Below are 24,558 nucleotides of genomic sequence, written 5' to 3'. Positions count from 1 at the left end.
GGGAGAACATGTAAACTCTACACAGAAAGCCTCTGTGCTGCGAGTCGACAGTGCTAGCCATCAAACCCCCACGCAGCCCCCCAACTCGTCAGTATTCCTTATTTCCTAATAATGTCAGCTGTTATTTTTGAAATGCTGTTTTACCCGAATGGTATTGTCATATACTTGAGATGATACTAATATCCTTCCTCAAGCACTTTGCTTTATATCTAGCCTTTTTCTTTTTTAATGAAGGTTCCTCTCCACATGTTACTTTTAGAGCAAGCATCTTTTTAAAATAACTTGCTAATGGCTGAAGATTAACAGCTTTAAATGAACTGTAATCCGATTATAAACTTACAGTTTGCTAAAATGTCTGGATTATTAAATTTTTTGCCACAACAGAATTGTAACAATCCAGTTTTATTGTACTCTTCAAAGCTTTCAAAGACAAACATTTATAAGCACAATAAGTCAGAGAAACAGAGTTACTAAAAAGCAGTAAATCTGAGATTTCAAATGAATTTATTTTCTTTTGAATAAAATACCAGAACAGTCTTCGAAAGTTTTAGGCACTTTGACATTTGAAAACAGCGAAGGCAGGATTAGCTATTACTCAGAGACCAACTGCTTAAATGACAGAAAAAGGAAAATCTTCATTTATTCTAACAAGCCTAAACATGAGATAAGAGGTTACTGAATAGCTAAGGATATGATTTCTACTGTATGCTAAGTGTATACTGTATGTTCCCAGATGTAAAACATGCATAATCTGCTTCAGATTGCAGAAAATCAGTGTTTAGTCAAGAAAATAATCAAAGTTTCTATTTACTGCTTTCTGTCACTGAAAGCCTTTGAAAACAAAAGCACAGACAAAGGCTTTGCACGCAATCATCACACAGAGCAGATGGTTCCCAAAAAAAGCCGTCAGTGACACAGCCCTGTTTCATTATCTTTATCAAAATATTTCACATTTAACTTGCTTCAAAGGACACTCATCCATACTACATCCAAACATACCTTTCCAAATATTAAACATGCATCTTTCTATCAACAATCATCTCTCTTCAGAAGTAGGTCATTGTGCAATTGCACTGTTTTGCTCTGCAATTTCAAATTTGGATTGAGAATACAATCACACATTTTTAAAGCTCAACTTCTCCAGATGCATCCAGTTCACTTGTTGCTGATGGCAAATAAGATAACTAGTTTGAAGCAGTCAGTTTACAGTTTAGCTGGAATTACAGATGCTAAACTAAGTAAGTATACGTTGGTTGTATCAAACATCTATGGGATGTGCAACATGACTGACTACAGTAACAGAAACTGCTCATGATAATGGATTTGACAATTTCTTAATGTGTTTTACTATTTATTTCCAAAAACGAAGCCCTCATTGAAGCATTTTCTTCAGTTAGTGTGATTGAAATCTCAGTTGTCATTGTCCAAAGTTGAATCTCTCACTCACACAATCTCCAGCTGCGTCACCCTGTGGCTCCGGAGACTTTAGAGTTTTTATTGTTAACTTCCTATATTAGATTAATGTCTAGATCCAGACAGAGGTCTTCCCATTCTTCACAATGGTAGAAGCCTTATCTGTGGCTGACTTTGGCCGGGCTCCTTGTTTCTCCTGGACTGTATTGACCCGATTTTGCTCTGCCATAGTACCCCCAGACACAGGACTGCTGGTTCTGGAGGTTTGTTGGTTGTTTTTGGTTTGATAGGTTTGAAAGGCCATATCAAGCTGCTCCTGTGCAACCCGTAGGTGTCGGTGCAGACTTGCAAGATCAGACGGGATGTTCTCATCGGGGCTAGTGCACTGCTGCTCCTGGGCAACATTAGCCATGTTCTGCTCATGGGTGATGAGACTGTTGGGGATTCTGCTAGGCTTGTCTGTTTTCATCACAAGGTTATACCCTGGTGGGGAGGATGGGATGTTGCGAGAGAAGGGATAGCCATAGGACATCGAACGTCGGCCACGGTTCCTCTTCATGCGAAGAGTGTCCCGAAAAGTACCGATCCCTAAGTGAAGCATTTCACACACATTTAGCACGAGACAAAGACAGCTCACCACATACATAATTAAGAGAAAGATTGTTTTCTCTGTGGGCCTGGAGATGAAACAGTCCACTCTGTGTGGACATGGTACTCTGTTGCACACATATGAGGGATTAACTCGAAAACCGTAAAGGAGATACTGTCCAGCAAGGAAAGCAATTTCAAAAATGGCTCGTGACATGAGTTGTAGAACATAGATTCTCATTAGGCCTTCTTGCATTATTCTTTTGCGGCCATCGTGTTTTGCTGGGTCTTTGTTAGTACTGCTTCCTGGCTCTAGCTTGGTCTCCTGCACTTCCAGCGTATCCTCATAGATCATTGGCTCAGCATCATCATCTCCCTCCTCCTCCAAGACATCCTCGAGATGGTGGCTCTCCCTCCATCTAGAGTGAGGAGGTGGCTTCTTACGGAGTCTCAGCTGCTTTCTGCGATCCACTTCTGAGGTTCGAGCTATCTTGTGGATAGCATAACCCAAGTACATGATGGAGGGAGTGGAGATCATGATGATCTGGAAGACCCAGAAGCGAACATGCGAGAGGGGAGCAAAGGCATCATAGCACACGTTGTCACAGCCTGGCTGCTTGGTGTTGCAGATGAACTTGGACTGCTCGTCTGAATAAATGGACTCACCCCCGACTGCTGTGAGCACAATTCGAAAAATGATGAGTACAGTCAGCCATACTTTTCCCACAAATGTGGAGTGATTGTGGATCTCTTCTAGGAGGCGAGTGAGGAAGCTCCAGCTCATGTTGTTTCAACAAGCTTTTCAACTAGAATCTGTAAAAAACAAGAAAATAACTAATCAGAATCCATTTAAAGACCAACACAAATAAATACATTCTCTGAAACATAGCATATGGTGAATATTAATGGTCTTCTTCCAGCTTCTTGTAGAAGTACTCCGTACTTAGTCGTAGTGAAATTATTAAATATAAATAATCCACAATAGGGTTGCAACTAAATACAATTCCAATTGTCACTTTTGAAAATTGTATCATCAACAGCAAAAATTTGAAAATCAGAGAAAGATTTCCATCGCAACTTTTCCTTATCTGGGATATCGTCATATATCACCACACACCTAAACATTTTCAATTTACCACCGGAGAAGATCAAAGTAGCAAATCTTCACATTTGAGAAGCACATTTGATTATCTATGTAAGATACATGCTAGTTTATTTCTGGCCATCAACAAATAGATTATTCTACTTTTTTTTAGCTCTAATGCAATACAGACCTATCACTAAGAAGTGTGGAAAGCTTTTTCATAATGAGGTAAGTGATATCGACTACAGTCACTCTTATTCTGCAATTCTTTGGAAATGTTTGCAATCAGTGAAATCCTTAATACTCAGATAACTTTAAAAGAAGGTATTTCTACTATTTCTTGCTGCCTAATTTTGATCACTGTCCAAATACAGTATTTCAAATATACAATGTACTCTAGATTTAATCACAGTTGCACTGCTTGATGCACAAAAGAATTCTATTTTCATGTGATTGCACAAAGGAATGTGGATGTATCAAAAGCCCATCCTGATACGAGTGTCTGTTCGAGTCAGAGCACCTCTTTCGAGACATACTGTTCTATGCGCTTCAACACTGCATGCCAGCAGTGATACACAAGAGAAACTGATGACATAAGATATCACAGGGTCATATTCTCAATGTAGCCAGCATCACTACATACTCTGTGAGACAACTGAAGCTGCTATGACAAGACAGTGTAGCACTTCATTCATTGTACAAAGCTGTAGAGTTCTCGTTGATCTCATGACTGTGATGTTGTACTCCCTGACGTGTGATCTGCCACCTCGCCTGCCATTTGAGTGAACAGCAGAGGCTTGTTGCTTCGCCATGAGGTCTTCCCTCTAGATCCAGCCATGCTGATGCCGGAGAGGGGTACATACACTTGGAGGCAGATGTCACCAATGGGGGGCAGTTTATGTCTGCTCCAGGATGGCATGACACTAGGGCTGTTTCACTAAGGATTTATGTTTGAATAAATATGTTGTGAATCATAGCGCAACTCCTACTCTTCTGTTCTTACAACAGCAACGACCCCTACATAGTTGATGGCGTTTGACAACCTGTTATGTTACTTGTGTGTTGCCGTGTTTATAGTTGGGCTGTTTCAACCAGGTCATCCTTGAAGGAAAAAGAAAATAAAGAAAGATCAAATTTGTGAGGCGCAGGAACTAAAGGATTTTGCTGAAGGTCAAAATGACCATCTTCTCATAGAGACATGTTAATGTCATATTTGGATGAAATAAAAAAAAATTCCATCAGAGATTACGTTCATACATTTTGTGACAAGAGTTGTGCAGATACAATACAAGGCAACCAACGGGTGAAAATGTTTTATGAGCTGTCTTTTTTAATTAAGAAAAAAAACTTTCAGAGCAAAGCTTTTTCCATTATAATAATAATTATGATACAAAATACAAACAAATATTAATAATACACGCATACCATTCTTAAATTGTACAAAAAATAAATTACTTTAATAAGGACTTACTACAAATGGATATTCAGACTTTAAATTAGAGAAATTAAAGTGTAAATTTATTATTATACCTACTGTATTATTAGGACACATTTTTCTCTTTGATTTAGGGATTTCATAAAAATGCAGGTGGAACATATAACTTCCATGGTGTTACGGGATGCAAACTGAACAACACTTTACCCGCTCGCTCATTCAAATCCTCTGCAAGTTTAAAATAATTCAGATATTCAATTTTATTTCAACTGGGTTGAAATACAAAATGCCTCGTAAAAATATCCCCATTTGAACATAACAAAGCAAACATAGGCAGTGATGTGACCGAGCAGCTGCACAGTTTCAATCCAACTTTCTTTTTAGGGAAAATATCAAAGAACTCACCTGGAAAAGTTGAACATGCATTTCCCATTTTCAAATGTTCCTTTACTCTCTCTAGATATCTCCTACATCGCCTGATCCATAAATACCTTCTTCATCCTAATGTTCTGGCATTCTTCGTCCTATTAATCACTTCCATGCTGACAAGAAGAAGAGCAGTGACTGAACTTATTAGACTACAGTCACTTTGAAAATCCTGTTTTCACACTCTGTGAAGAAGTCAGGTCTCCGCTGTGAATGCCTCACATACTGGCTTGTGTCTGGTTTCTATTACACCAGCCTTTTGCCCAAGAAGGAAGTAAAAAAAACAGAGAGGCAGAAAAAAAATCCTCCTCTGGCAAGTGACCCTGATCTAAGGGTTCACACTTGAGGATATTGTACTGCGGATTGAAATGAACACCCAGCTGAGAGAGAGAGTGGAAATCGCAATACAGTCTACTCCCCCCAACATTCATTTGCAACATTTGTAACACAGATGATGAGCCTCCCTCTCTCTCTTTTTCTCTTACTTCATCTTCCTTTCTTTTCCCCTCTGCTTCCATCTATGTGTCTTAGCCTAATGTATTCATGCCCCCAAACTTTATTCACATTTGTAAAAGTGCTTTTCTTTTTCAGCTCTCTTCTTCTGTCACAAAACACACACAACCCCACATCAACTACAACAAATGCTTAATAACAACCCCTAAATTATCTGTCAATTACATAACAGTTTACAGTGGGTGACAGTTATGAAGAAACACATGAGGGAGACCAAGACGGGGACTTTAAGGACGACAGTGTCACTAAGACATAAGCCACCTTGCCCCAGTGCAGAGCAGCTAAAATGTAACCAGCAGATATGCTCAGTCATGTCAAATGTCAAAATATTTAGAACTTCTATCCAGGCAGATGGCCAGATAACGGAGAAGCAGACAGGTCGCACTCTGAACGTCCTTTCCGACTTCATGTTTACACTTAGTTCTTTCTCTTTGGATTGCTGGAGCGCAGTAGCGGACATTGTTACTTTAAGAATGTGATGGAATTTTGTCATGATGGCAAGAGCATGTGGATCCAGGTCTCTCCATCAAACACACACACACACATGCATTTCATTATGTCCCTTTTGGTCTGTAATAACAGCAAATTACAGAAAAGGAGATGATTCATGCAAGATTAAAAAGGGAAAGGTATTCCTCCATCTCTTTATTCCGGGTGCCAGAACCTGGCGTCAGTTTTTGGAAGGGATCTAAATTGAAATTATTTTGATAGAGGGCAGATAAATGGGTTCGTGCCTGGTTTGCGTTAATGAAATGTGCCTGGTCATTGTCACAGTGACCATATTTTAACGTTGTCCTCACAAGGCCCTCAATAATTCTTTAAAAATTATTTGTATAAGGTTATAAAGCAAAGAATAACTCAACAAAAGTCTACCACCAATTAGGTCACAGATTCTGCTCTTCAAATGAAAAGTTGTTTATTTCTGGCATCTTAATGTACCATTAAAGTACAAATTAAAAGACAGCAGCAAAAGACTGACACGTTACCAGCATGTAAGAAGTCTTTGTATTAGAATCTCATTTTGTTTGAGTGTTTTTGGATCAGAAAAGATCTCTGAGAGCTAACAATATGGGTCTGCAGAGCCCATCGTCCAGAGGCCTCGCCTTCAAGGCTGACCTCTCCATCCCGCTCAAAAGATGTAGCAAAGCGAGCCCCCCCAGTCCGGCAATGAGAAAAGACGACGGGGGAAGCTGCTGGAGTGACTGGAGCATTTGGAGTTAGGACATGTGATATCTTTAGGGGCCAACAAACACGTGTTTGTTTGTTGCGATGCTTTCTCCTCGCTCAAGAATCATCCAAGAGACACGGATGAACTTGCTATGTGTTGATTTGAACTTATTTTTTTTCACAAAATGTGTGTCATTTTAATGCAGTGTAATTTGATGATATCTTGACCTGACCCCAATCTTAAGCCCTAAACATCCCAATTAAAAATGACAAATCAAAAGCTTAAAGCACAAACTGAAAGTTGTGTTTTTAATATATTTGTAATATTTCCTGGAAATTTATTGGTGAAGTCAATTTAATTAGCTAAATGAGAAAATTGGAGTGCTTGAGTGCTCTTTGTAGCATAGGTGGAATTGGGTTCTTGTAAATAATAATTCACCCAGAGTGTCAGAGTTGACAGTTTTTCTGACCAAACACACCCAAATATCCTGTGTGAGTGAATTTTGTGCAGGTGAAAAGACGGGATTTCACTCCTGTATCTAGAACTGAAAATTGTAATCATGTATGGTGCTTATTTCCAGACTTGTATAGTAACGAAGTAAAAATACTTCACTACTGTACTTAAGTATATTTTGGAATACTTTGTACTTTCCTCGAGTTAAAATTTTTTTGACAACTTTCACTTTTACTTCACTATATTTCCGAACTTAATTGCATACTTTTACTCCAATACATTTTCATTGTTCGGTTTAGTTACTCGTTACAAAAAAAAGAGAGAGAGAGAGAGAAAAAACGCAACAGTGTTTTGACCCCATGCATGTTATGCTTGCCCAAAGACGTGGAAATTCTATCTTACAGAAACTCCCCTTTTTTGGGTTTTAAGGTAGTTTTACAAAAAAGGTCTTCCTCTTCAGATGCCAGATGAGCTGCAGTTCCCCTCCCAATTCTTTTTTTGACCGGTTGTGTGTGCACCTCCTATAGCTTGGGAAGTACAGTAATCGTAACAGCTTTTTTTCTTGGTGATGTTGGCCGCATTTTCTGTACTGAGTTATTTTATTTATTTTTTAGAAAGGTTTACAAAAGGGGTTTCAAACTGGACTCCCTCTTCAGATGCCAGATAAGCTTCAGTTTTCTCCTATTTTTTTCTTTAAATTTTGTTTATAATGATGGCAATAACAGTAACAGCCTCTTTTGTTTCATTTTTTTCTTAATGGTGTAATGTACGCCTCATTTTCAGCACTGACCTTACTTGAAGAAGAAAAACTTAAAGGTTTACAAAGTTTGTATTTTCTGTCTAAACCTGGTCTAAATTTTGCCTGCACTTGGTTGTGTGTAGATTTTAAGTGTATTTGACCTTCAAAGTTTACCAAAATATTAAAAATGTCATTCAAACTGCATTTGCCTTGTTTACTTTTTACTTATACTTTTCATTACCTTCCTTAAGTACATCTATTTTTACAGTAATTCTCATACTTAAGTACAAGACGTTTCGGATACTTTAAGACTTTAACTCAAGTAACATTTCAGTCAGTGACTTGGACTTTTACCAAAGTCATATTTTGGAGGGGTACCTATCTTTCTTTGCCCTCGCTTGGTCTCTTTGAAGCCTTGTAGGCTCATTAATACAAAACTGCATGTACATATACAGATCTTTTCAAAATCAAAACTCCCGTGTTGATCTATATGTCAAACTAGACTTACCCATATACTGTAATGTATGTAGTTGTGTGTTTTCTGAATAACAGCTCTATATGTGACAGCAGTTCATACGTCGACATATTTTTCAAATACCTGGTTTTAGTCTTTAAGTAACCAGATTTTCTAACGTGAAAGTTTCTCTAGAAATGTGAAGACATGGCAGGTTAACTGTGTCTTTAACAGGTTAACTCTCTGTGGCACATTAGTTTACAATGTCTTGATGTCTATTTTCAGAGGAACTTTTCAGAAGCTTTGAGCTCTCAAGATCTTCTCTTTGAGAACCTCCTAAAAACATAATACTCTGCGTTTCATTGTAATTATACATAAATGAAATATTAAATGATAAAACTATCTATTAGTGAAATTACAATTGAGTTATTCATTTTTTCTTTGATTCCAGAGAGGCGTGTATTAACATATTTTGATTTCAACAAAAATATTTCAAACAAAAGCTAATGTGCATAAACCGTAGATTCAACCCAGCAACTGTTAAACTATAAATTCACTGTCCCTTTGTCCTCGGACAAGTCAGGCTATTTTAGCTTTGGGAAACTGTTGTTCACGTTGATAAATATTGATTGGACAGCCCACAGCCAGGAAAATATTACAGTATTCCCCTGTAAGACATCATTTGACATTGCTGTTGTTACAAGGACTGGCATTGTGTGACAGTCAAAAGACTGAATGAATATTCATAAAGGTTATATTAATCATTGCATTGACTTTTTTTTCAATGGATATAAATAACATTTTAATTGCAAAACATGGCAATTATTAATGAACACACTGACTCATTTCATGAATTCACAAAAAAATCTATGAACAACACTAAATTTATTTGGTGCAAGTTAACATGAAACCATTTCATAAATGTATAGCCTGTGAGTTTATGTTGTATTATTGTGAATAGATGCATTTTTTTTGTGTCCAGACAGATATGCCCTGTAGAGGTTTCTGATGGCTTTGAGGTGAAGAGATGGAACACAGCGGAGTAAACATCTCAACAACTCTCCTTGGCCACCACCAATGTCATGACTAGAGTTTTGTCCACATGTCTTTACTGAGCAAAGTTGATGTGAGCAGACTGGGGGCTGTGGAGGTCTGTTTATGTAACATATCAAGGTCCACCATGTGACTTGGATGTGCCACCCTCCCCCTCGGAGAAGAGTGACACAAGACACCAGAGCAAAATCATGCAACTTAATGCTTGGACTCCTCCTCTCTTATCCTCTCCCTCCACTATCATTAAACTACCCTCAACAAGCCGTGAGGGGCTATCCCACAGGCAGCCTGAGAGTGGTGGCAGTCCTATCGCATTTGTTCATTTTTCTCCCAGTTTCTAAGCCTCTCCTCTCCTACCCCAGGGCTGAGTGCGTCCCATGCCAGTTTTACTAAGGCTGGACTCCACTGAAGCGACTGAGATGAAAAGCCTTGAGGTGGATCCCAACAACTTTTCTCAGCCAGGGCTCTGTGTATCCTTCATCTGAGGAAAGCAACTTGCAGAAATACAGTATTAGAAATACATTTTGATGGGGATAAATGTGATTAAAATTTGATGGTGTAAGTAATCTACTAAATTTGATCCCTCTCACTTAGGCCTAACCTCAGGCCTATCCATATCTTACAAAGAAATTTGACCAGTTTTCATTTGTGAGACAATTGGATTGTTTTATGTAAAAGTTTGGAGTGACCGTTTAGCCATGTGAGCTAATTCTTAGCTGTTTAATAACATATTTATTTAAAGAAATGCAAACTGCTTAGGTTTTACTTCAGGGCAGCTAAAGCCAGCCTCCACACACCCATCCATAAAAACAAAATAGCAACGCTTTGCTTGTGAAGCTACAGGGCTTTAATCTTTGACATGATCTTGTCTTAACAGTCCACATCATTGATCGAGTTGATGCAAGGCCAAAGGACCAGCTGACCTAGTGAGGTTCATTTGGACTATCGGAGATGTATTATTGCTGCTCCTCCTTCCTAATAGATGCCTTAGTGCTGTTGCCCTTCTCTAACTCAGTGAACTCAAGACACTGATAACGCTGATAGCAACTCTGCAGGACCGCCTCTGATAACAGCAATGCTCCCTATCTTTGACATACACAAAAAGCTTAGATCAAAACTGTGCATATGGCCGTACTGTGTAGTGGACTTGTTGACTCATGAGATTGAAAGCTTGGCTTTAAATGGCTGAGGCAATAAGAAAAGGCAATCTGCTGAGGAAAATATTAACCTTCAAGGTCATTGCATTTATTGTTAAGGTATAGTATGATGATGTATGTAGTTGGTATTGTGTGAATGAATGAATTAATTGTAAATGATTACATACCAATGAGATAATTGTTTACCATTTTCATTTTTCTTCTCATGTACTTTATTTTTCTCATTATAAGTTTCAGTCACTAGATGGCGATAACGTATTAATCTCACAAAAACTCCTTCAGAACTTTCACAAAATTTGGAAAATGTTCGACTCTCAGAGGCAGTCTCACAAACAGGATTGACCTGTCTAAACTTGGCATTGATGTTGACAGATTAAATAATAACGAACCTCTTATTGTGGGCTAAACAAAAGAACACTGAAGTTGAATTACTATAATGGACTCTAATAAAGTGATTTAAAGAAAATGTAATTTAATAAACAATATTTAAGTCTTAACTCCATTATCCCAGGGCTACATTTGGAATGAGTGAACTTTTCCTGCTATATCATCTAAATAATAATTAAATAGCACGATTAAGCATTTACATAGGCAAACTAAACATCCAACTAAACATCTTACATAAATAAAATTGCACAAAGTTGATGTAATCTTTTTTTTTTCTTTTTTTGGCATGCTATTATTAAGCTGCTGATGTTTTTTTTTTTTTTTTTTACTTCAGGGCAGCTAACACACAAAATGGTACCACTTTGGTTGTGGAGCTGCTGGGCTTTAATTTTTGAAAGGATCTTGTCTTGAGTGAGTTCAGGCGAGGCCAAAGGAGACATTGTCAAGGCCATTTCAACTATCAGAGATGCATCATTGCTGCTCCTCCTTCCCCATAGATGCCGTAGTGCTGTTGCCCTATTCCAGTTCATTGAACTCAAAACACTGATAATGCTGACAGCAACACTGCAGGACCCCCTCTAACAGCAATACATTCCCTGTCTTTGATGTACACTTATATACAAAAAGCTCATGTCAAAACTGTGTACATGCCTATAATGTATAGTGGACTGGCTGATACATGCATTATTTAAGGTTTGGCTCCTAAGTGAGGTGATAAGAAAAGGTAATTTGCTAAGCAAAATATTAACTTTCAAGGTCATTAGAATTATTGGTCAGTGAGAATCAGGTGGTGTAATCAGTTGATCTTTTGTGGATTAATTAAATCAAAGTGTTACACCCGCCTTAATCTCTACTGGCCATCCAGTGGAAGGGCAATAATCAGTTGTATGCGTTGTGTGTCTTTGAAACGAGCGACTTGCACTGTAGGTAAAGCCTGGTTTATAGTCGGTAACGCAATACGCAACGCAAGACGCAACGCAAGACGCAACACAAGACGCAACGCAAGACGCAACGCAAGCCCTTGCGCGGTTGCAAGCCCCCCCTTGCGTGCTTGCGTGTGTCACCTCAATTTTCTAAACTTCACGCAAGGCGCGAGCAGAGCTATAGAGTAGCCACTCTGGACGCGAGCACAAGCCACTATCTACATCACATCCGGCGGCGTGTTCATCTTCCGGTTTCATCCCCTAATAAAAGACCGCTGTTTTCAAACGCCAAGGTAGAAAGCGAAGAAGAAGAAGAAGAAGAAGAAGCATGAATATATATTATGTCTATGATGAATCCACTCGAAGAGAGACTTGCCGAAGAGGTCCTGGCGGTGAATTTCCTTTCATTGTAGTAGGCTTGTCATTGAAAAAACCCGCTACACCACCTACTGTCCTGGCGGTGAATCGCCACGCAGCACACGCAAGCGCCGGCAAAGCTAAATGAAGCATAAACGTCTCGAGCCATTAACACAAGCGCAAGACGCAAGCGCAAGGGCAGTTAAAAGAAGTATAACTCAGCCTTTACTCTTCATGAGCGACACAAAACCGCAAACGACATGCAAAGACATGCCAGCGACACAACTAAGCATGAAGAAAATGATCAATAGTTTTTCAGAACGAAACATTTCGTAACCCGTATTTCACGTGTCATCTGATCCCGGCTTTATGAGTTCCTGCCTATCAGCCTAGGTCACACAGTTAAGCTAGCCCAGTGCTGGAGGCTGCGTGAGACTCAGAGCCAAAGACAAGTGAAGTCTTAAAGGTAGGGTAGGAGATCCTGGATTTTGAGTCAAGCTAAGCTGCATTTTGAAAATACACAGGTCAAAAGTCCCAACCCTTTTCTTCAGACTTTCCCCCCGAAGCCACGCCTCTAGAGTACATGAACGCGCAATGCTTGTTCACGAGCACGAAGGTGCACGAGCGCTGTTCTGACAGCAAGCATCAATCGTTGCCGTATTTAGTATTTAGTATATGCTAACTATACGTTTAATAATGCTAGGTGCTAGCCAAGCTGGCTCTAGTTTAGCTTCCTGCCAAGCTTCTGGACACGCGTAATTCGTTCACGAAGAAGGGTATGCGCACAGGGGAAAGGAGGGGGAGGGAGGAGCAGATTGCAGTTTGATAGACGCATCAGAATCCAATCATCATTAACGGTCCGTTCAGTATGATTGGATAGTGTTTTTCCTGGATTGTACGTTCTAGAGGCCACTAAAACTTTTCATTTTTGTGTCAAAACTTTTAATTAATTGGTTGCAATGGGGGTGTGAAGAGTATGTCAAGCAATATGTAAAAAAATGCTCCAGAAAAAGAACCCCTACCCCACCTTTAATGGCTAAAATATTTGTATTTCGGAAAGACAAAGTTCCAATGAAAGGCACTTGCATCTGTTTCAATAAATGCACTTACTGTCATTTTGTTGCCAGACTCAACTTACAGAATTAAAACATTAAAAAACACAACATTAGAAAAATTTTTAAGATACATATATCTTCTTTCCAGCTGTCTGACCAGTGCCCTCTCTCTCTACATCAGTGTAGTGTCAGGCATCGGCAAACTGAAGCACTGAGGAGCCAAAGTTGATAATAAAGTTCAACATTGCTTAAAATAGTCAGGGAAGAAATTCCTTCCACTAAATTTATGTCAAATCATCCTCTTGAAAAATAACTGGCTAGATTCAAACAATTGCAGTGTCCTCCATAATGTTTGGAACAAAGTAATATATCCTTGATCAAACAATTCAGACGTGATTAAAGCGCACATTCCAGTGTTAGGACACCATAATGTTTGGGACAATTGGTGTCCCAGGTGTTCGTGATCACTGAGGCACATTCCGTTGCCTCATTAGTGCAGAGATAACTTACTTAGACTTGCTTCTACAATTTCTTGTCTGTAGTTGCTGTTGTTCAACATGAAAATAGAAGCTGTGCAAATGAAAGTCTAGGAAGCTGTTATGAGGCTGCAAAACAAGAATAAAACCATTGGAAACATAGGTCAAATCTTAGAATTACCAAAATCAACTTTCTGGAATATCATTAAGAAGAAAGAATGCACTGGTGAGCTTTGTAATCGCAAAGGGACTTGTAGCCCAATGAAGACCTCCACTACTGATGACAGAAGAATTTCCAAACTTTGAGTAGTCATTGGATGTAAAGCCTTGCAAGCTTCACCAGCTATGTTGTACATCCAGACTCCGCCATGTGTGGATACCTGGTAAGGCATGACTCCCACAGTAAGAGACATAATGATGCAACAAATCACTTGTGTAATTTTATTTTTAGGCCTGAAAGACTACATTAACTAAAAGCTTAGCACCTTTTTTTTCGAGTTTTTTTTTTTGCCACCGATTGGCAATCATGAACTCAATTAACACAACTCATCATAAGCTGTTGCAAACATTTTGGAAAAGTCTCACTCAAATGACCTGTCTTGACTATGTGTGATAACAGTCTTGATACTGAGCATTCAAGGTAACTTTTGCCCAAACAAATGCAAATAACTCTTTACCAGACTTCAAGACTGGACAAAACTTAATCTGGAAGTACTGTACATGATGTATTCAAGTGATTCTAAGTATAAGGTAGTGTAGTTAATGCTGTACAATTCATCGTGGTGATGTTGTAATTTATCAGTGCACTGTGTTAGGGTCCTGAATTTTAACAGAAATCACAGCAACATTGCAGTATTTATATGTCAGTGAGACCAAATATGTCAACCTCTTTTATAAAATACTTTTCTGTCTAACAACTCACTGTGAGCTACACCCTGTGAGGTTCTACTTTGACTCTTTCTTTAGGATGAACACAGGAAGAACTACTTTTTATATGTAACTAAACTCACATGGTCAAATTTTAGGCTGAAAATGTCTGGAATTAGAGATTCTAACATAATCTTCAGTTCAGCAGAAGGGGAAAATGGGACAATGAAAGCTGCACCTACCTGTCCATGTGGCTAAACCAGGGAACTATCTCTGTGCTTTATGGTAGAGCATCCCGGGCAGGCATCCAGAGGCATTGTTTCACTGCTCCAGCTCAGTTGCAGGATGAGAGAGACAATGGATCGTTTTTCCTCAAACCCCTCACCACCAAGTACAGGCAGCACACTCAGGAAACCACCACCCTGCCAAAGGCCCCATTGTTCCACAGCTTGTCCAGCTATGATCACCGACTGTTTATCTTTCTAATTCAGGGTGACTCCCATTACAAGCAGTTTCATTCACCCAGAAATTAGCAGTGTTGTAAAGCTCTAAACCTCCAGAGCCTTTCTTTTCACAATTTAGCTGCGTGTGAACAAGCGAAACTAAGAAGATGTGCATGCATGATTACTACAAAAGCTATTACGAGCTATCATTATTTCAATAGCTTTTTCCAGAGATTTGTTTTGTATTCAGTGCATTTCTGCTTGCTACACACTTTAGTGTGTACCGTTGATGCTTGTGTTGAAGAATATCTTATAACAAAGGTTGCTTTATTGATGCTCGGTTTCTCCCAACACAGTTACCTGCTTTGCTCCAGCTTGACAAACATTTGATGGTTATAAAATAGTATTGCCCTTTACAGTCCTTAATATAGTGTCTTTACTGTAGATTTGTCTGAACAATGATTATGTAAGACAATAACTCATGAGGTCTTGCAAAAGACACAAAACCAGCATCTCACTTTTTTGTTATCTGTGATAAAACAAAAAAAATTAGAATATTCATTTGTGATAGATTTACTTTATTTCAAGAAGCAAACAAATAGCCCACATTAAGTAAAGGATGTCATAATCACCAGTCAAACCAGCTACAATTCTATTCATTTCATTCATTAAATCTCATATTCAGTACTGTAAATCCTTGGACTTTCTTCTGCTTGCGTGAAGTTTTTTGCTTTTCAAAAAAATTGTGATTAGAGGCCTGTGCTTTGAAGTCAGCCCAGCAGAAATACACTACACAACTTCAAACTCAAAAATGCCTTATTTGAATGATGCATTCTTTTTCCGCATTCTGTATAAGTGCATACACATTACTGTACATGACAAAGCTATGAACAAACACTTCCTGACATCATGTGTGGTGGAAAAAATTAATATTATCTAAGCAATGATAAGGTGAAAAGCACTCAGGCAGGTTTATTGAATAGTTCTTGAACGAGAGAGAGCAAGACTTCAACACAGAGCATCTGTGTCAGAGTGTATCTCTGACATACAATTTCAGTGCATGTCTTATTATAACCAAACACAGGAGAAGGGAAAAAAAATATGTCTATGTATCACACTGTGCAAGCTAATTTTCCCTACCACATTCAAGCAACCTTGGGTTACACCACTGCTCAAGAAACCTTCCCTCCCTCCGACTCAAGTGGAGAACTATCTCTCCTCCCGTTTCTGTCTAAGACCATTGAAAGGGCACTCTTTAAGCAGGTAACAGAATACCTCTCACAAAAAACTTCTTTGACCCAAACCAATCTCGGTTTAAGTGGTAACTCCACTGAAATGGCCCTGTTGGCTGGGACAGAAGGCTTAAAAGAAGCCAGAGCGACAGCTTTGTCCTTAGTACTCATCCTGCCCGACTTGTCGGCTGTATTTAGCCGCTTTCGGACAGACCGTTCTAAGAACGCAGTTATCAGAACTGTCCTACTCGAATTTCGTTCTGATAACTGTCCTTCCCCAGCAGAACTGTTTCAGTCTGCATTCGCACATGAGTCGGGACCAGGTCGGGACTGATGCGCAGCACGCAGCCGTCTGCATCAGTGACGTGTTACGTTAGCCGTTTAGCGCCACATTCAACAACAAAACAAAACAAAACAAAAACCGGTAAAAGTAAGGAGAGAAGAAAAAACACCACCAAGAAGCTAATATGGAGAGCGGGGAGGCCACCGTGTTCATGGTCTGCATGATGGTGATATTAATCATGGACGATCACATCGGGCGTCTAACATGGAGGCTGGAAGAGCACACAGAGAGAGTCAGGAGATACTTTTTCATTTGATGAAGGAAGAAAGGAGAGCAGAGCGCTGCAGACAAAGGAGACCAGTGTAAGTTTAACTTATTAAACACTCGCCTGTTCTGTCTGTTTTGTATGAGGAAACATTTCAGCCGTGATAGCATGACATGGGGCGTAGCTACCAACCACCACACACCTCCGTCAGATGCGTTCTATAGAACCCTGAAAAGACCCGACCTCGGAGAAGGAGCTAAATGGTTATAGGAACTGAGGGAGAGATGGCCCTGAGTTCCTGTATGTCCGAACACGGGAGAAAACGGCCCCGCGGATTAAAAGGTTATTAGAACTGCCAAAGGTTCCTACAGTCCGAAAGCGGCTTTTGACACAGTCAACCACGGCATCCCTTTGTCTATACTCTCTTGCATGGGCATCACAGGAAGAGCCCACTCCTGGTTTGAATCATACCTCACTGGATGGTCACTCAAAGTATCCTGGTTTGGTTAGACTTCTGCAGCGCGCCACCTCGCCACAGGGGTCCCCCAAGGTTCAGTACTGGGACCTCTTCTCTTTGCCATATGCACCACCTCACTGGGCCAGATCATCCGATCACATGGTTTCTCATAACACTGCTATGCTGACGATACCCAGCTCTATCTGTCATTCCCACTTGACGACCACATGGTCTCAGCACGAATCTCAGACTGTCTCTCTGACATATCAATCTAATTCAATACACTGATGTTAACCTACAAAGTACTAAATGGAACAGCTCTCATCTATTTGAATGTTCTTGCAGAGCCTTATGTCACAATTCAGTCACTGGTGTAGGCGCTGCTAGTCGACAAAAGATTGTCATCTAGCAGCGCCTACACCACGCTTAAGACAATCTGACTCTTCTCATGTGTCGTTCCACAATGTTGGAATGACCAACCAAGTCGTACAAGAACGGGGACGTCCCTGTCTATCTTCAAGAAACTCTTAAAGACCCAGCTCTTCAGAGAGCATCTCCTACCCTAGTATTTACCCTGTACTTTCCTACCCCCTCTACTGCACTTTCTCTCTCAGTACTTCCCTCTGTACCTGCACTCTATCGCTACACTGTCACCCCTGTCACCTCTGACAGAGTCTGACTAGTGGTTTCCTTCTATGTAGCTCATTGTGAGCTTTGATGTTAGCTGTAATGTTATATCTTCATTTGTAAGTCGCTTTTGATAAAAGCGTATGCATCTAGCATAAACATAACATGTCAAGTCAAGCCAAGTTTATTTGTATAGCACATTTCATGTACAAAACAATTCAAAGTACTTCACATAACATAAAAGCATTACAGCGGGGAGTGGACAAGAGAAACAAATGAAATAATTAGGCTGCACAGTGGTGTGGTGGTTAGCACTGTTGCCTCACAGCAAGAAGGTTCCAGGTTCAACTCCCAGCTGGGGCCTTTCTGTGTGGAGTTTGCATGTTCTCCCCATGTATGCGTGGGTTTTCTCTGGGTACTCTGGCTTCCTCCCACTGTCCAAAAACATGCATGTTTAGTTAATTAGTGTCTCTAAAAAAAATTGTCCTTAGGAATGAGTGTGGCTGTTTGTCTCTGTGTGGCCCTGTGATGGACTGGTGGCCTGTCCAGCGTGTACCTCGCCTCTCGCCCGATGACTGCTGGGATAAGCTGCAGCCCGCGACCTGACCGACGGATTCAGCAGGTATAGAATATGGATGGAAATTAAAATGATTAAAAACAAGCAACATTCTAGATAAGTTCAAAGATTTCATGCATAAACACACAAGAAAAGAAATTTAACCTGGATTTTAAAGAAAAAAAATAATAATTTAGTGAAAATATAATCTCCACTGGCAGTTTCCACTTGTTTGCAGCATAACAGCTAAATGCTGCTTCTCCATGTTTAGTCTGGACTCTGGACTGGATCAGCTGACCTTAGTCCTTGGATCCAAGAGCTCTGCTAGGTTTATATTCTCTGAACATATCACAGATGTATTTTGGGCCTAAACCGTTCTGGGATTTGTAAACCATCAGCAGGCTTTTAAAATCTATTCTGTGACTGACTGGAAGCCAGCGTAAAGATTTTAAAACTGGTTTGATGTGTTCAGATCTCTTAGTCCAGGTTAAAACTCTAGCAGCAGCGTTCTGGATGAGCTGCAGATGTTTAATGCTCTTTTTGGGAAGTCCAGTTAAAAGACCATTACAGTAACCGAGTTTACTGGAGATGAATGCACGGATGAGTTTCTCCTGGTCTTTTTGGGTTAGAAAATTTTTAATTCTGTTGATGTTTCTGAGTTGATAAAAAGCTGCCTTGGTGACAATATAACTTCTTCTTATCTCTGGTTTCTGGAGTGTACAAAACAGAATTATAAAATGATAAATTATTTACTACAATATAATGTTCTCTGGAAATTTTTACGTGAGACTTGGTGTTCTTTTCTCATGGACAAAATGTTCCGAACATTTGATCTCTGGGTCAAATGTTCTGAAAAGTAAAAATTTCCATTACACATGTTGGGTTTATAGCAATGGGATATATTAGACATGATCATTTGTTGTCAGTGGGGGTTTCAATCCTAAGCCTTCATGTCACCATCTGGAGCAGTCACCTACACCATTCAAGCAGCTGCTCGTTCTCATGTTTTCACAAATGTGTGTAAATTTTGAGGCAATGACATAATTACTCTGCTAAAGTCGTTTAGGATATGACTGTTCCTGTTGGGATTTTATTTGGAAATTTGTTTGAAAACCTAAAATGACACACTGAAAATCCACATCTTGGACAAAAGAAGAAAAACAACAAAAAACATCTGAAAATTGTGACTATTGACATTTTGTTGCATCGAGAGTAACAACTTGAACAAAACATAAAGAACTTGCAGTACTGTGTAATTCAGCAGTTCAGTCTGTAAAGAAATAGAACAAAAGAAGACGTAGCCAAGCCATGAATGGATAAATAATTAGAGAGAGCAGTCTTTTACAGCTTAAGAACATTTAAAACTGTTATATGACAGGCAAGTATACATGTAAGTAAGTTGATAAAAAAAAACACACATTTAAAAAGGAAACTGCTTTCACATTGCATTTGTCTTTATTTCCTGAGACACAGATACACGGAAGTTATCTGTGTAAACTAGTGAATGGATAAACCCAGCAGAACCTAAATGTTTGCCACAGAAAGATTAAACATTTGCCATTTTTCTGTTGCGAGCAGTGCTAGTCCAAAGAGTCTCATTCAACTAATAATGTAATGCTTTAAGATCATTAGGATTAAACCAAAACACTTAATATAAGTGTAAAAACTATATTCGTAGATTATCATTCAGTAAAACGAGTGGAAACTTCAGAGACCCCTGTGACCTTAATGGATTATTATATCAGTGGCTAATCATGTATAAAAATCATGCCTCGCGTTCCTCGAAGCCTTCTCAAACAATTATGAATGCTAACAGTATCATCTAGGAATACACCTATGCCATCAGGGAGAAAAAAGATAATCTATTGATGGAAAAACCCAGTCCTTCAGTATATTCCAGCTGTCTTTATTTTTTGGATTTCTTATACAAGGCCTAACCAACTGATGAGTGTTTTTGACCAGACAAGGTTTATTACTTCTGTTAAGAACCATCATTACAAAATTCTAGCATTTATTAAAAAAATAAAGTCAATTTAATCATACCAAATTTTCTTTTGTGTGTAATTGTATATCATTGTTTTCATAAATTTTCCACAGCTTCTTTCTTCAGAGGTCACATCTGTTCCTATTTAGAAATGCATTTTAGGAGTGGAATTTGACCTGCCCATATTGCGTAAACAGCACTGTTTAGATCCTGTAGGGCCTTTGAACATTGGGTTGTTTTTAAACAGTTACAGATTATAGAAGTGAAGCATAAGTACAACATCTTGCATGCAGATGTGTGCATGTTTTTTTTTCTTTCCTGTGTATGTGTCTACCAAAAGCAGCAGATCACAGTTAATGTTTTAAGCCACATTAAATCAGCTAGTTTAGTCTGCATAGTTCAAGAGTCAACTTTCTCTAATGTTGACTTTTAAAGGAGTCTGGACTACACAATAAAAAGGGCTCCTCTCTAAATGACTTGAATTAGTATCAGTATCTGTGTCAGGGAATGACTTTTCTAACAACATTGTAGAAGTTGCTAAATTAGACACATTCAGCCTTCTATGACCGGAAAAACACTGTAAAAGGACAAGGAGACATTTTAAGTGGCAAAAAATTAGTGTTATGTAGCCTAAATGATTGAGGAATGGAACATGTAGTATGATATATGAAAATTGACATGCAGGCCCCTGTGAGCTTTAAGGCAGGGCAAAACCAAGGAGGCAATGAACCCAAAGGAGTTTCCTTGCTCACTGAAACCTGCAACATTATACAGCCATCGAAACAGAGACCAACAAGGATAACCAGTTGCAGCCAAATGATTGATTCTTCTTGCTGCAACAGAGCAGTTTGGAGATAAGGTTCACAATCAAAGCGACCTTTGCTCCTCATTTTAACACACACAACTTTTTTTTATTCAATCCAGCAACCTTCTTGCTATATATATGTATATATATGTTTATACACATGATCTAATTGAGCAGAGCTGAGTAAACTTTCACTTTCAACTTTTCGTTGAAAAAGGACGTGGCTGAGTAAAATCTCTAACCTTGACCTCCCAGTGAACTCAGTCTGTTAGAACTATCTAAGCGCATGCGTCTTCAATGATAGAACAAATGCTAAATACATGACAAACAAGGTTCCCAACTGAGTTATTGATATGCCACAGCTACAGTAGTGAGTAGATGTAGAAAAAGTAGTAGAACATTGTTTCTAATTCAATTGACAAATTAGTGCATAATAAAGTTTTTTTTTCAACTAAGTTAATGTTGTAAATGTACTTTAAAGATAGTACACGGAGAAGTTAAATACGAAATTCCAGAGATTGAACGTTTTATTACTTGACTGGTCTGACATTCAGACAGTGGTAAAAAGTAAAATACACACACACACACACACACAAAAGGAAAAAAAAAAATAATAATAATAATTATTGGGACTAAATCAAAACCACTTAAATGGCCTATGCCCCAGTATCTAAGTGAACCTCTGCTCCTACCAATGTCCAGAAAAGGTATAAGTAAACACAACAAAGCAAACTGAGTAGATGAATAGAGGGGTTGTGTTCACTTGTTTAATGAGACATGCATTCGAAAAACGTCATACAATTTTACCATAGCAAAGTATCAGAAAAGGTTTTTATGGAATAACAACTCCAGTCCCTCTTCTCTCCTTTTTCAACAAATTCAAAACCATTCCAAAACCAGCAAAAGTTTTTTTTAAAGAAAGAAAAAACAGCTCATCAATTGATCAAATTTGATTGCAAAAGATACATTTGAGTTTGAATTCTGTTGTTGGCTTTTCTATGAAGCGTTATGCCTAACTATTGTGCAAATCATTATCGATTAATGTCACAAAACTTGTTGACACATTTCACAATGTAGCATAGAACAAGTGAAAATGAACAACTGCGTGTTGGAAATAAAATGGAAACAAAAAGAAAAACAACTTTCCAAAAGCATTCACAATATTAACAGTCATCATTGTCAAACTGCATTTTTTCATGGAAATTATCGTTGACTGGATGACATCATCCTCTGTTCTGGAATTCCCAAGCAGAAGAGATTGTATATGATATATCAGAGGAAAAAAATTATCATTTTGATAATGTTTCGCAATCTAGAAAATACCACTGGTGTGTGCTCTTAATGTGCTTGGTCGCTATCATAACAATAAAAACATTTCATTGTGCCGTAGGTCAAATGAAAACCTCATAGATATTACAAAAATCAGGGGGTTGTGTTGTGGTTTGAGTGGTTTAATATCTGAGTCTGTATCGAAACTGAACATCTCTGATTGGCTGCATCGATCCAAAGCCCCATCGCTTGGAGTCAATTTCAGGTATCTTCTCGTCAGGATTCATCAGCTCAAAGTCAAAATAGACCAACATGAGGAAAACAAACTGTTTTAGCTCATTGGTGGCAAAGAATCGCCCAGGGCACATGGAGACTCCTGCACCCCAGGGCATGTTATAGTACTTCACCTTCTTCCCTGCTTTGTAAAAATCAGTTTTTTTGCTGCCGTCGGGGTTCAGAAAACGGTCATATTTAAACGAATGAGGATCAGGGTGGATCTCTGGGTCAAGATGTACAGCATTGTAAGGGAAAATTGCCATTCTGTCCCCTTTGCGAATGAAGTATTGGCGACCATCGGCCATCTTGAGGGTCATATCCTGAAGCACTGCCCTGGTGAGGAGGGGTGCAGCGGTAAGTCGGAGGGTCTCCTCTACGGTGCTGTCCAGGACCGGTGTTTTCATCAGCATTTCACGGGTCAGATCGATTAAGGGGCCCCCGCGTTGGACCTCCTGCCCAGACTCTCTCAGAACTTTATCTACCTCTTCCCTCACAGCTGACATGGCCTCGGGGTGTTTCATGAGGAATAGAAGCAGCCAAAATGATGAAGGCCCCGTGTTACCCTGAGAGGCCCAAAGAAGCACAAACATGTACTTGTTGATCATTGTCTCGTTCATACCCATCTCCTCCTTGGCCTGTTGCATGTCCCATACCCAGCGACTGATGTTGTCCTTGGCCTTCATGTTCTGCATTGACAGAGCATCCCAAAAGAAATCCTGTAACCTGTCAGCTTCTCTCTTTTCCTTTGGAAAGAGGACTCCATATGCCAGGTTTGGAAAGAGTTGGTCATATTTATGAAATTCATCAAATAAAGCAGCTGATTCAGATCGGTCTTTCTCTTTGGCTTTCTCCTCACTTCCCTCTGACTTGTGTGGCACATTACCAAATAAGGCTAAATAGCCAGCTCTGAAAACAATATTGTAGCTGTACATGAACAGTCCATCTTCCTTCCAGGTTCTTTGATCTGAGCCGATACTGTGCAACATCAGGTTCTGCAAATTACTCATCATGGCTTGTGTCATTACTTCCAGGCCTTCTCCCTTCAAGTGCTTGTTACTAGACATATGGAGGATTTGGTGATCACCTTCAACAGCTTTGTAACCAAACACTCTCTGGACCAACTGTGCAGCAAAGTTGTTGAAGTCCAGTTTTTCTCGACTCTCTTTAACAAATGCCCCAAAAGACAGAGGATCCTGAAGGAATGTGATGTAAAATCCTGCTATCTGTACCGTGAAAACATCACCATGTTTTTGCTTCATCCTCTCTAAGAACTTCAACGAGTTTCTTCGAAATTCTAGGACATGACCCAACCAAGGAATGAGGCCTTTATCCAAGGCGGGTTCTCCTGGTCGCCGCTGTCGAAAAACTCCAAGAATATACAGCCCTCCAAACAGAGCGACAAAAAAACCAAGAAGGATCGGCAGCAGCAGCCCCATAACTGATTCCTTTGGCAGCCTCAGAGTAAGTTGGAGTTTAAGTCCACATTCTGCAGGATAAAGAGACTTTAGCTCCACCCTCCACTGAGTAGACCTCAGCCTTCCAGGAACCACACGCTCACTGTTTCCACTGAAACAGGAAATGACAACTTTATTTATGCGCTTTTATTTGGCATTTTAAAACATGATAGTCATAAAATGAAAACACAAGGGCCTGTTAACCTTTTCATAGTTTTATGGAAGAAGGATAAATTGGCTCTTAAAGAAAGAAGAGAAATTACAGATGTGCATCTCCCTGTGTCTAGAGTTTGTAAATAGTTGAGAAACACCATTAATCATTAGGGATGTAAGTTTACAGACATATCATCAATTGGGAA

At 39.3% G+C, this 24,558-nt stretch overlaps 2 protein-coding genes across 2 annotated transcripts; both read right to left on the bottom strand.

Moving 5' to 3' along the window:
• Nucleotides 1-533: 533 nt before the first annotated feature.
• gjc2 (gap junction protein gamma 2) lies at nt 534-14,921 on the bottom strand. Its single transcript, XM_075482258.1, has 2 exons — nt 14,791-14,921; nt 534-2,814 (listed from the first exon to the last, which is right to left on the bottom strand). The coding sequence occupies exon 2, from the start codon at nt 2,783-2,785 to the stop codon at nt 1,526-1,528; it is 1,260 nt and encodes a 419-aa protein (XP_075338373.1). The 5' UTR covers nt 2,786-2,814; nt 14,791-14,921; the 3' UTR covers nt 534-1,525.
• Nucleotides 14,922-21,781: 6,860 nt separating this feature from the next.
• On the bottom strand, nt 21,782-24,185 carry LOC142398298 (7-alpha-hydroxycholest-4-en-3-one 12-alpha-hydroxylase-like). Its single transcript, XM_075482257.1, has one exon. The coding sequence runs from the start codon at nt 24,179-24,181 to the stop codon at nt 22,652-22,654; it is 1,530 nt and encodes a 509-aa protein (XP_075338372.1). The 5' UTR covers nt 24,182-24,185; the 3' UTR covers nt 21,782-22,651.
• Between the last annotated feature and the right edge of the window lie 373 nt (nt 24,186-24,558).

This window comes from Odontesthes bonariensis, chromosome 14 (genome assembly GCF_027942865.1).
Source record: "Odontesthes bonariensis isolate fOdoBon6 chromosome 14, fOdoBon6.hap1, whole genome shotgun sequence".
NCBI lineage: Eukaryota > Metazoa > Chordata > Actinopteri > Atheriniformes > Atherinopsidae > Odontesthes > Odontesthes bonariensis.
This window is presented reverse-complemented; position numbering and strand designations above follow the sequence as displayed.

What these genes read in the sequence shown, in the direction of transcription:
- gjc2 (XM_075482258.1), bottom strand. Translation starts at nt 2,785, where the DNA reads ATGAGCTGGAGCTTCCTCACTCGCCTCCTAGAAGAGATCCACAATCAC.
- LOC142398298 (XM_075482257.1), bottom strand. Translation starts at nt 24,181, where the DNA reads ATGGGGCTGCTGCTGCCGATCCTTCTTGGTTTTTTTGTCGCTCTGTTT.